Source organism: Colius striatus, chromosome 2, assembly GCF_028858725.1.
Source record: "Colius striatus isolate bColStr4 chromosome 2, bColStr4.1.hap1, whole genome shotgun sequence".
NCBI lineage: Eukaryota > Metazoa > Chordata > Aves > Coliiformes > Coliidae > Colius > Colius striatus.
The window spans coordinates 102,125,381-102,137,853 of record NC_084760.1 but is presented as its reverse complement, the minus strand read 5'-3'; the positions used below and the strand labels follow the sequence as shown (position 1 = coordinate 102,137,853).

The 12,473-nt window shown below is 38.9% G+C and overlaps 1 protein-coding gene across 1 annotated transcript in view; it reads right to left on the bottom strand.

The window, feature by feature from the left end:
- The window catches only part of AGPAT4 (1-acylglycerol-3-phosphate O-acyltransferase 4), a 77,748-nt gene that overhangs the window by 30,160 nt on the left and 35,115 nt on the right, over positions 1 to 12,473 (bottom strand). Inside the window, exon 3 of the mRNA XM_061990231.1 lies at positions 1,754 to 1,923. Within this exon, the coding sequence (XP_061846215.1) occupies positions 1,754 to 1,923 (170 nt within the window). The remainder of the gene's footprint in view (positions 1 to 1,753; positions 1,924 to 12,473) is intronic.

Here is a 12,473-nt window from a genome sequence, read left to right as displayed (position 1 = left end):
CTAATTGCGCTGCCACACCAAACCCTGAAGCTTCACATACTATGAACTTGTGTGAGGTAGCACAAAGTCAAACCAAGCTACACTCCTCATCTCTACACATTCATCCATTCCCACGCTGCCCCAAGCCAAGTTCCAATATGCCAATATAGATAATCCAATCTGTAAACTCACTATGTGTAATTTTAAACTTGATTGTTTTTAACTTGGCTTAAGATGAACCTCAACTAGCCGCCCCAACAGGGAAATGTACTGCTTTGCTGTGTAAAGACATCGATGCAAATGAAAGCACATAGAAACTATTTCTTCCTGGAGCAGCTTCTGAGAAGTAAAACCACAGGACATTTCTCAAGACTCAAGTAGTTTTAAAAAATTAAAAATAAAAAGTACACAGCAGTTCCTAAAAGAATCCTCGGATTAGCAAAAACACAAACTGAGTAATAACCTTAAGCATTCCCCTCCCCCCTAAAAAAAAGAAATACTCTTTTTAGTGCAGGACAGTAACGGTTCAACAGTCGTACTTCTACATGGGGATTTTCGTATGTGTAGGGAACAACATAAAAAAAGTCAAAATGTAATCTGATTACCTTGGGAAACTCTAAAAAAAAGAAATTATTACAGTTAATGAGATTCAATCCAACCACACACCACCAACATAAACCAACAGATTTCTGACCTTGTAGGTCCCTATTAGCTTGCACAGAAATAATCCTTTAATCTTCTACAACAGTTCTTTCCCTACATACCAGCAGGTTTCCCTACATCTCTTGCCATCCTCTATTTCTGTGGTAAAGTCCCAGATGTGACAGTAGAGTTATTCCTCAGTAATCAGGAGTCAACAGCCACTTTGGTAATATGCATGACTTTTAATTGGTTAAGTTGATTTTCCTCCAGTTTTAAGGCCCTTTTCTATTCTTTTAAGCAGACTGTCATTATTATAATTTGAAAGTGACTAGAGTGGTGCCTAAATGTCCAGAAAATTAAAAGAGTCCAAAGGAAAGATCACAAAAAGACATAGCTTCCCACAATCTAAGGTCAGGACTTTTGACAGTGGCCAGTAGCAAAGTCTGAAGATGTCTTCTTTCTTATGAAAGAGGTACTCTTACCTACATCCCTTGTAGGTAGAGAATGAGCATAGGGTTTGAATCATCTCCACAAGCTAACATACAAAGCAAAAAAACAACCCTGAAACCAGCGTAAAGTAATAGTGTATTCAACTGTGGATAACTAATTCATTCCCCATCTCTTACTAGCTATAACCTGGTTACTGCATTCACTTTAGATAGCAGCTCTTTAACTCTGAGACTACAGAGACTACATCAAACTCTAGCTATGGGTTTGTAAGACTACACTGGAAAAAAGAAATTCTACAGTTCACTGGGAAAGAATCACAGAACAGCTCATTTTCCTGCAGCGTACTGAGCCACACCAGTTACCTAGCAAGCACACAAAGAGAAGCAACTGCAATGATCTCCACAGGTTTTAAAAAAAAAAATAGAAAAATCTGTCCTAGATCAGCTTTATCTGCAATGCTTTTAAAATTTCTGTGAATGCCAATGCAATCCTGTCTCAGCATTTCATATGCTTGCACTGCATTGCTTTGGGTTCACCTCTCCAATGAGGTGAATTCTGGACAGTGGCTGTGTGAAATTCGAGCACAGATCTGCTAATTTTCAAAACACAAAGAATTTGCTTTGTTTTTTTCCCCCTACAATCAAGAAAAGTAATTTTGTTTTAAATTATAAACAAAACTCACCCCCAAGACCCCAAATCTTTCACAAAAGTTCCAACCACAGAGAAAGTCAATTTCAAAGTTGTGATTAAGAATTACGATGGCACTCTCCTTCCCATACTTGTGGTAACTCTCTGGATCTGTGTAGAGGGTGCAATGGGTGCCTGACCACCATTCCAGCAACATCACCATCTCTGGAATAAAGAACAAGAAATACATGAATGTACATAAGTATATATAAAGCCACAAATTATTAACATGTTGAAAAGTATCAGTCACCTTAACAGCACATGGCAAAGAAAGAGCTGTAAATAGAAATGATGAACATAACCCACTGACATATTTTGATACAGCAAGGCAGGGGGACAGAGGAGAGAAGGGAAATAAGGAGATTGCATGGAAAAAGGGAGCAGAAATTTTCCACAGTGATATCAAGAAAAAGGAGCTTCATTTATTTGGAAGCTGCAAATTCAATGCTACAAATGATTTTATCAAAACACATGTAAAAATTAGCATTTATGGTTTAGAATAGTACAATAAAATTACATGACAAACAGAACAAGCCTGTAGGACAAACACACACAATTATTTCTGCCACATACAGCTCCTTAGGATCCTCTAAAAATTGTACAATTACAGATCAGAAACCAGTCTGGACAAGACACTTGGAATGAGGTCTGCTATATATACACCTTAGGCACTACCCTGCTACCTTATCAGAGGTAACAACCATATGTCCTGCCACAGCTGATGCACTGTATATTTCACAGAGGTGTTATCAATTATCCAGACCAAAGCAAATAGCTCAGACTGGATGAAGAACATCCATTCCCAGACCAGAGACAAGGTGGGTGGTTGGCAAAGTGAGCAGAGCCAAAAACAATGACTAACAGTATAACTATCTGCACATCCCCTACTTGATGAACTGATGAAGCAAACAGGGCAGAGGAGGGATGGGTAAACAGGAAAATCACCATTAACATGTCACAAAAAAAAAAAATCACTCTGGACTGGCACCCAGATTTGTTTCCAAAACCTAGTGATGCAAGGATTGGTAGGGCAGTGAGGGCTGTTTAAAACCTAGCTGTATTTACAAGCAGGAGAGTGGTTTCTCAACAGTCTCCCTAGTGAGACTGTTTATCCCATTATCAAGCAGAAGCGGGAAGTAGACTTCATATTTTTTATGCTTGTAACTGTAAGCCTGACCACAAAACTTGTGAATCAAACCTTTATTTAGCAAAGTCCCTCTGGTCAGGGGCGTGAGAAGTTGAGGTGAGTCAGTAAAACCAACAAGCTCAGAGACTTCTATCTCTATGGAGATGAAAGAAGCAGTAGCTCTTCTCAAGCAACAGACATCCTGAGTTTGGGGGACCACATGACCAAATGAGACTTGTCTGTCAACGCAGGAAGGAGTTAAAGGATAATTTTGCTTCCTGTCAAAAGCTATCATAAAACATCTGCACCAAAGCAAAGGTCTAATGTGAGAGGTTACTTGTTGCTAAGTGAAATGTATCTTCTTCTCAGAGCATATCTGTACCATATAAATGTCTCTGCTGGAAAAGTGAGGCATGTGAGATGCTCTCCTGGCTCATGCAAGCCCAAAAGCACCACGATCCTCATTCACCTCAGAGAAGATCAAAACCAAGCCAGTCTCTGAAGCCCTTCTAAAATCTTTTCTATTTAGATCCCCTACTGGCCTCAACTAGTGACTGAGAGCAGAAATACAGCAAAATTAATTGCCTGAAGCTTTTGGATGACATTGTGTTGTACCCTGGAGAACAGGCCATAGTGACATGAATTCATTTTATCTAACAGTGTTACAACCAAGCTAATAGACAATCTCCAGTCAAATGACATTACCTTAATATGATAAAACTATATTTATGGTACAGAAAAATTACTGACTTGTCAGTCCTCCTGCTTATTTCTAATCAGAGTAGGTAACTACTACCATGGGAGGAGTACATATTATTCCATGCATATTATTATGCATCAAAACAATAATCCGAGACGTGGAGGGAGACTTAAACTGCCTTATGTTAACCAAACAGTAATTTCACTCATTGAAAACCAATTTCCTAATAAAAGCCAGAGATGTTCACACTTCAGCCAGAGAGCTGTGGGGTACACATGTCTGTGCTTTCAGACTTCCTCTGCTGAGAGCTGTCTTATGACACATATTCTCGATTTTACATCTTTCCAAGGGTGCAGCTTTCTACTACATTTGTATTGGAAATAAAAGCCCTCCACTCTCCAAAATACAGGAAAAATGAGTAATAATTGCAGAAAAAAAAAAAAACCAAAAAACCCCTACACTGTAATTTGCTAACTTTTATGGAATCTACAGCCACATCCTGGGGCACAACACAACCATAGAAAGAAAGGAATTTAATGACAGGATTGGTTTTTCTTTTGCTTAATTAGGAACCCAACTAAGAGAAGAAACAACTGCCAGATGGGATTTTTCTCTTTAACTTCTACTGCCACTAAACCTACTGTCTAAAAAAAACAAGTGAAGATGACCATGAGGCTCTCTTGAAGAAAAAGTCAACTTCACCTGAGCAAAAAATCAAATTCAAAGCCATCTCATTTCATGTGTGGCCTTTTAATTATTTTTTTTCCTCAGCAAATTTGAACAAAACTAATAATACATCATGAATCTTACTATACAGGTGTGCCATATGCACATAGAGGTCTTATGTTACATATTTTAAGTCTCAAATACATTCAAAAAGGTATAGATAAAAATATTTCTGGATGTGGTTTGATCCTTCTGGCTTCACATAAGCAGGCTTTTTACTTCAATAAATACTGCAGAAATAGCTAAGTCCCTATTCCTTACCTCCTATGCCCATTTGTCACTGATGTGCTCAGGCAGTTGCTGCAGAAACACAAAGCAGGCACTGAACACCTCTGTATTAGACACAATAAATAACATTTGCCAGCCTGTAAGTTCTTAAAATGTTTCTCCCCCTCATCTTCCCTCCTCCTTCTCTATCCTGCTTCCCAGACTCTTTTCTCTTTGTGGTTTTCAAGCAATGATTAGTAGTGTCAGTTTCTGCTACTTTGCGTCATGTCACCAGTTTCCTTCCACAACCTGACACAAAAATTTATTACCCAGTAACTTGCTGTGGTGGCTCAGCAGCACAAGGTCACTCATGCAAACACTCCTCTCCTTCACAGTGTAGACAATCAGTGCTAGTCAGACTGAATAACTAAAAATCGATTTATACAGGGGGAGGGGGGGAAGACTCTCTTGCTCCCAAGAAGGGCTGGTACAAGACTTCTAAGGTTTCCCTCCCACCTTCTTTCATGAGGTTTTGCAGTTTGAACATCACAACTGAGCTGCTAAATTCACATTCACCTATGTCATGGGGTGCTTGCAAAGCAACTCCTCCAGTGACACTTCCAAACAATTAATTCAAAAGAAGGGAAAAAAGCAAAAGGACTTGAAATCTTTCATCCTTGCTTTGGAGGCAGTATGTTACAACTAACTTCAGAAGAGGCCAATGGTTAAGAGAAAACATGCCTTCAAATGCCTAATAAGAATACTCTAAGAATTTTGAGGTTTTCTACCTTTCTGGAATAACAAAACCCCTCAACCCTGCCACATAGAACAGCCCCTGCCTCCTGCGACAGCAGACTTCTTTCTAGCTCTTCACTGCACAAATCTAACTGCCTCAATGCCTGCACTTATAGAACAAATAACTAAAAAGAAAACATCTCCAAGGTTGAAATGATCTACAGTAGATGTGTGAAAAACATTTAAGAGAAGGGAAACACAAGCAGAATTGACTGACACTTATTTTCCACCTCAAAGTTTTGCAAGAATGAGTCATTAAAACAGTTAACACTGTCGTTCTATAGAAGTTGTAATTCCTTAAGAATTCTTGATAAGCCATATAAACATTTGCTTACAAGATAACCATAAAATGCCTTTTAAAAAATGTAACTAAAAGCATAGTTATGTATTGACTCAGTAAGTACAAGAAATCGAAGATCTCCACTAAGTACATAGCCTGTTTTAAAGAGCAACAGAACTGTTTGCCTCTATGACATTCTTCATTTTCATTAAACCATGTATGAAGGCAACACCAAGAAAGATAACTCCTTTGAAAATTCTAATGGGAACTATATGGTAAAAGCATAGCAAATTCTTCAATACAAATAAGCAAGTGGTCAAGCTGTGACCATTATTTCAAAGACCAGACACGGTGAACAGCTGCATGATGAATCAATACGTTGCACAGAAGACTGGGGAAAGCATTTTTTAAAAAATACATACAAATAAGGCTAGTGACAGATAGTGTGGACCAGTCCATGCTTGTCTGTTGAAGAATGACTTAAAATAATAACCTCCTACCTTTCCAGATCAGACTACGTATACTAGGTGCACTCCCTAAACAATTTCCTTAGAACAAATTAAGTCCCCAGGTAACAAGGAAAAGCAAGTGCATTATCTTCCCTGGGCTACTCAAAAGCCCTCTCTGTACCATACACAGGATTAAACCCCTGAATGATACCTTCTATATTAACTGCAGAGCTGCCTAGCAGGTTTTCAAAACACTTCCAAGTATCGATGACTCCACAGCCTCCTTACACACAGACTATTCTAGTGCTTCACTATACCATCTAATCTGACCAATCATTTAATCTAGTCTCTACTCTCTTCTTCTCTGCAGGAGGTACAAGTAATTACCAGGAAAAATTGAAGGCAAGAATTTTGCTGTAAGCTTGCCCCAATTAGGTACATGAAACAATTGGAGCTTAGAGCTGGAATATTATTACACATCAACAAGAGAAAAAAACCACAATAAACTTATTATTATAAAAAGCATATACATATTTCATGGGAGAGGAACAAAAAGCTAGTTTTTGGGGGAAAAAAAAAGCAGATGGAAAGTCAAGCAATGCCTTCCCCCTTTCCTCAAGATGAGGGGGAAGTTAGCCAGACAAGGTAGCAGCTCTCCCTCTTTAATCAGATTCTCCTCCATTCTTTAGTCTGCATAAGCAACACAGGTAAGTGTGCACATGAGCATCAGTGAGGTGTAATGGTCCACTCCAAGACAGAGGTCCTGGTCTGCAACCTGGAGGAAATTGCCTAAGTCAATTGGTTTAAACAGAAGAGAAAAGCAAAATCCAGACCAGTGGCACTATGCCCATTACCTGCCTACCCCATCCTCAATTTACCCTAGCTGGTGATACAATCACTGTTATCTTCAGACTTCTTTTTTTCTCTTTAAAGCAGTTTACAGGAAAAAGGTGGGAGGCTGATGGGAGGTGGAAATCATGCATGCAAAATTAAAAACAAACAAAAAAACCCCTTTCTCTGTTAGCTGCACTCTGCTTTCGGAGATTTTTGCTCCAGTCCCTATGGGAGACCCTGTAAGCAACTCCACTGAATAATGCTTCAATGAATTACATGGCTGTGTTTTTAAGGACAGAAATAACCAGCAGAGAAGATGGCAAGAATTATGGCTCTTAATTCGTCACCCATCACAATAACTTACTGGATGCTCCTGCAAGGAGCATACAATAAACACAGCTCAGCCCTTTTTATAGATTCGGGCTTCAAGATCCATTTATATGAGCATTTGCTTGGAGGAAATTGTTTTAATGCACTTTTCTTCACAAATCTTATGTTCCAAGAAATACAACGTGCTGGTTTTGCCACAAATGACTGAGGTCAGTAGAGCTTGTGTTGATCAAAGGAGCTAGTACCAACAAACAGTGAAAGATGAATCATGCCACTTGGCAAGTTCCATGATGCCAACATTTGCCTCGTATGGGCATGAAACCACTCAGTCATCTCTCTTCCAGATGTGTTTTTTTGTTGCCCAAAACAAAACCATTGGCTTTTTTTTCCTGCTGTGCACAAGAGTACCACCACAGAAGAGCTGCTTCGCAAAGAAAAACAGTTACAACAGTGTACCTACTTCAAGTCACTGAGGAGATGGATCACCAATCTTGTTTCAACTCTTTATTTAGAGCAACTTCCTATGCATACATACACTAGAAATCCCTTTTTCTTCACATATCCTTGGCCTACTTGTAGGTATTATTATTTTTAAACCCGCCTGTCTTTCATTAAAGAAATACTGTCCCTACCTAGCTATTTGAGTAAACCTTTTCACTTTGAAGTTCATCACAGGATTTAGTTACCAGCAGGAGGGAGATGGAAGCCTGAAACAGAGTCCAAAAGCTACCAACTCTAGCTAGCAAGCAATTTCCAAGAAGTTTCTGGGAAGAAGTTACTGATGCTCTTACAGGAGAAGGTTAACTGAGAAGAAACAATATGTATCTGTCCTGAGCACATATGCATGTTTTCCACGTTGGTGGATTCATATGAGCAACTTCTGCTTCCTCTCAAATAAAGCCTGGTGTACAATACACTAAAACCAGTCACAAGATAGGTGGAAAGGATGAAGTTATGGTCTCTGTCATCTCCACAATACCTATGTACCTCCAACTAATATCAGTGTTCCACAGAAAATTCCCTGTCTTTCTCTGTCCTATATTCCTACTCTCCTCAAATCCACAGCTACTGACCCTTCTTTCTCTCATAGGCTAACAGATGACTAGATAATCAATCGTTATCAATCTGAATTTAACCTGGAGACTGTAATTTCTCTTTTAAGCTTGAAAGAGGGTTTCTGTGTGCAAATCCTTTCCAGTTTTTTAGTTACATCAACTAATCTAATAAGAAACAATACTTTTGACTGTAAACAATTTATACTACTTGTTTTTCTTAATTCTATCCCAACTGCCTTCAGCCAATTCAACAACATCATTCCAAACAGTAAACATCAGATACACTACAGTCTCCTGCTGTACATGTGGACAGGCCTTGTCTGTCATAGTATTTCATACCGTTTAATAAACAGCACTCCACACAAGTAATACCCACCAACTCTAATAAAAGCAGGTTGGGGTCCAGATGGCAGTACCAATTTAACAGCACTAACCCACTCCTCTAGCTTGCACAAACTTTGTCTCTCTCAAGTAGCCAGCACCTGCTACCTTGACTGATATATACACACAACTAATCCTAAAGTAAATCTTAGTTTCAAAATAAAGAATGTATACACTACAAACTATCTTCTGGAAGTTTGACACAGGTTTCTGGCTTGTACCTGATAATATGTTCTGCTGAGGTGGACTGTTAGGTTGTAGAAGGCATTCTGGAAAATCATGCTCAGAGTAGTTCTGTCCCACCCGTCAGGTGACACCTGTACTACTCAGTGGCCTTCCTAAATAAGAAATGTACATACTGAGTTATCAGGAGAAGTTTTGCTTTGTCCTTATTAGAAGGAAACATCTCAGCAAGCAGTAGCTGAGGTCAGGTTTCTGTGAATATTAGATTACATTTTTAACTAAATTATTCAGTATTTGATGTACACGTACCAGAAAGCCTAGTACATGACCACTGCCAGGCAGAAGAGATGAGAGCTGGGAGAGGAAACATAAAAAAAGCAGGTGAGAAAGAAGTTAAAAGAAGGTTCTGCATTGATGAGAAATACAGCACTTGATGGGCTGTATCTGTTTGTTTAGCTTGGGCTTGCCCAGCAGCAGCTTTCTAGAGACAACCCAACATTTTTCGTATTCTGGCGCACAGACCCATCCTGGGACAAAGCAAAATACCACCTGATCCATCACACACAGCACTCCTGGAGTGTCTTCATCAAATATGACCCTGAATCATGCCTTACTCCAGCAAGTGTGCAAAGACTAAGTTCTGTGCCCCACTGATGAAGTTGTGGCAACAATGGTAGCTTGGATAAACAGATATGAGGTTATTCCGGTTCTCATTTTTATCGTTAGGGTATCTTAATACTGTCTAAATCCAAAAACATATGCTTAAATGAGAGTAGGATGATCTATATTAAGCATAAGCAAGTGTCATCTTAAGCTAACAGCCAAAAACATCAAATCCAATTTTTATGCAGTGGTTACAAACCTCTCAAACTTTTCTAAAACATCAAATGCACAGACAAGTACTTGCCATCAGGTATTTAAATCACTACAGAGTCTTCTCAAGCTCTTTCCTGACACCAGAAGGGCCAGGAGCAATCTACTCTGAATAAAAGTTGTGAATCTGGCATCACTTCATGAACTTTCAGAAGTAAAATCAGTTATTTACAGGACTTAGAGCACATAGGAAAGAAAAGCAAATAATTGAAGATGCAAGCACAAGTAAAAAACTCACTCAGTAACATGAAGAAAAAATTACAAATATTGTTAAACACTGGAGCTACTAGATGGGCACAGGCAGTTAAAGAATTTTACCAGTTTTGACCAGGATTTCAAAGATCAGAAACACCTGATGCATTTGTAAACTTTTGCATGGTACAGGCCAAAACAGAATCCATGTACTAGTATAGAAAAGGCTAGGAGAGACAAAGCGCAAGTGCAAGTCAGGACTGCAATCTAAGATCTACACAAGGTAGATTTTTGCTTCTTGTTCCTCTATAACAGAGGCCGTTAATTTTTTTTTTTCCTGAAAAGACAGTATAAGTGGTGTTAACGACAATAAAGCAAACGTGATAACATCATTATTTCCAATAAAATGACACACTGTTAATTAGAAGTGGCTTAGGACAAAAAAAATATATATTTACATTAAACAAGATTTGACACAAGTAGGTCAAGGGGTAATGGACATAAGTTGGAACATAGAAGTTCTACTTAAACATAAGGAAACACTTCTTTCCTGTGAGGGAGCCCTGGCACAGGCTGCCCATGGAGACCATAAGGTCTCCTCTGGAGGTTCCTGTGTGACCTGATCTAGGTGGTCCTGCTTTACCAAGGGAGCTGGACTGGATGATCTCTAGAGGTTCTATCCAACCCCTATTATTCCATGATTCTAGAAGTGACCCACACAGTCACTTGCTCACTCCCTCCATCCCCAGTGGGATAGGAGAGAGAATATGAAGAACAGAAGCCAGAAAACTCCTTGGTTGATATAGACAGTTTAACAAGCATAGGTTAAAAAGAAAGGGTGAGGTGGAATCCAGAACAAGCGATGCAAAAATAATCATCTCCCACAAGCAGACCAATACCCAGCCTATCTCAAAGCAACAGCTGCCTTCCAAAAACCAGCCCTCCCCTCAGTTTTTATTGCTGCCCATGACATTATATGGCATGAAATATGACCTTGGTCTGTTAGGGTCAGCTGTTCTGGTTGCATCCTCTCACGACTTCCTGCACACTCCCAATCTTCTTGCTAGAGGCACAGATAGAGTTGGAAGAAGAGAAAGGCCTGAATGCAGTGCAAGAACTGCAAGAACAGCCAAAACATTAGTACACTATTTTAGTTAGAAATCCAAATCAGCACCATACCAGCAATTAAGAAAAAAAAATCCCAAAACGTCCATGCCAGCTAGACTCAGTACAACTATAAAGAATTCACTCTTCATGATTAAACTCTTGTCTTTGAATAGTGCTATGACTACAGTTAATGATTAAGACAGTCATTCAATCATTCCTAGTCAGGATGAAAGAAATTTCCTTAGATAAACAAGAGTGGCCCAAGACCAAAACACTTTTGTCTCAGTATCACCAATGAGAAAACAAGGAAGACTGTTGACAAGGAAGCCGTATGAAAATAAAAGTTAAGCAAAACTAACAAATTCCTACCCAGGGAGATCCAGATGACCTCCCAGAATATGGAATCAGAGGAGAAACAAAGTCTCATAAATAAAATAAGTTTCAGATTGAGAATGGCACCATATTTTTAAAAACAGGAAAAGGCATACTACTAAAAAGAAATACTACATGCTACAGAAAAAGGCAATATACTACTAATACTTTGGTGGGAACAAAAATGATCAGAGTAACTACAGACACAGTAATCGGGCCTCAGTACTACATGGGAATAAAAAAAAACAAAGCAACGTCAATGGTTATTCAGAAGAGATGTCTGCAAGAGTTGGAATTTAGGGAAACAAATCCTCTGTAATTTTTCAGAGGAAGGTCTATATGCCATTACCAGATAACCCTGATTTTATAGACAACAAATCTTAGCCACTCAGGCCATTAATAATGTACAATAAAATAAATTGTTATTAAAAAAAATTAAGAATATTAAAAGCTGTGGAGAACAAAAATGTGCAACTATTTGGTTTTGTTGTCTTTTGGTCAATCTGAATAAAGAAAGAGCTCACTGAGGACTAAAACATTCAATATAAGTTAATAAATTGTGTGGATAATACAATGTCAGAACACACTCTAGGAATCAGATGACATTGAGAGGTAAGGTAACAGAAATGAAATTTATTTGATAGGACAGATCATTGCATGATGCCTTGCACAACTAATAAAATTGAGCCTCGTAATTTGGAAATGACAGAGGAGAGAGATATCTGGGAATACTGGCTTGCCACCGAAAGTTTCTGCTCTGTACTATGCAGTTCTAAGAAGGAAAAAGATTGCATTAGGATGTTTGTTCCTGGAGAAAAAGGGAATAGTGCATTGCACCACCAAGATAATCTCTGGGCCTGCACATCAGTACCAGACATGCACACCCAGAAAGAAAAAGTTGAAACAAAGCAGATGCAGACCAGGACTATCAGGATGATCAGAAAATAGAAAGCTTATATCACTCCAGCTACCAAACAAATGGTGAAAGAAGACTGAGTTGCTCCTCACAAATATGGCTTACTGATTCAGGAAGTTAACAGCGCAGAAAAAGAACAACTACATACCACTAGCACTAGAACAATCATGTCTAAAGTGACTGTATCTG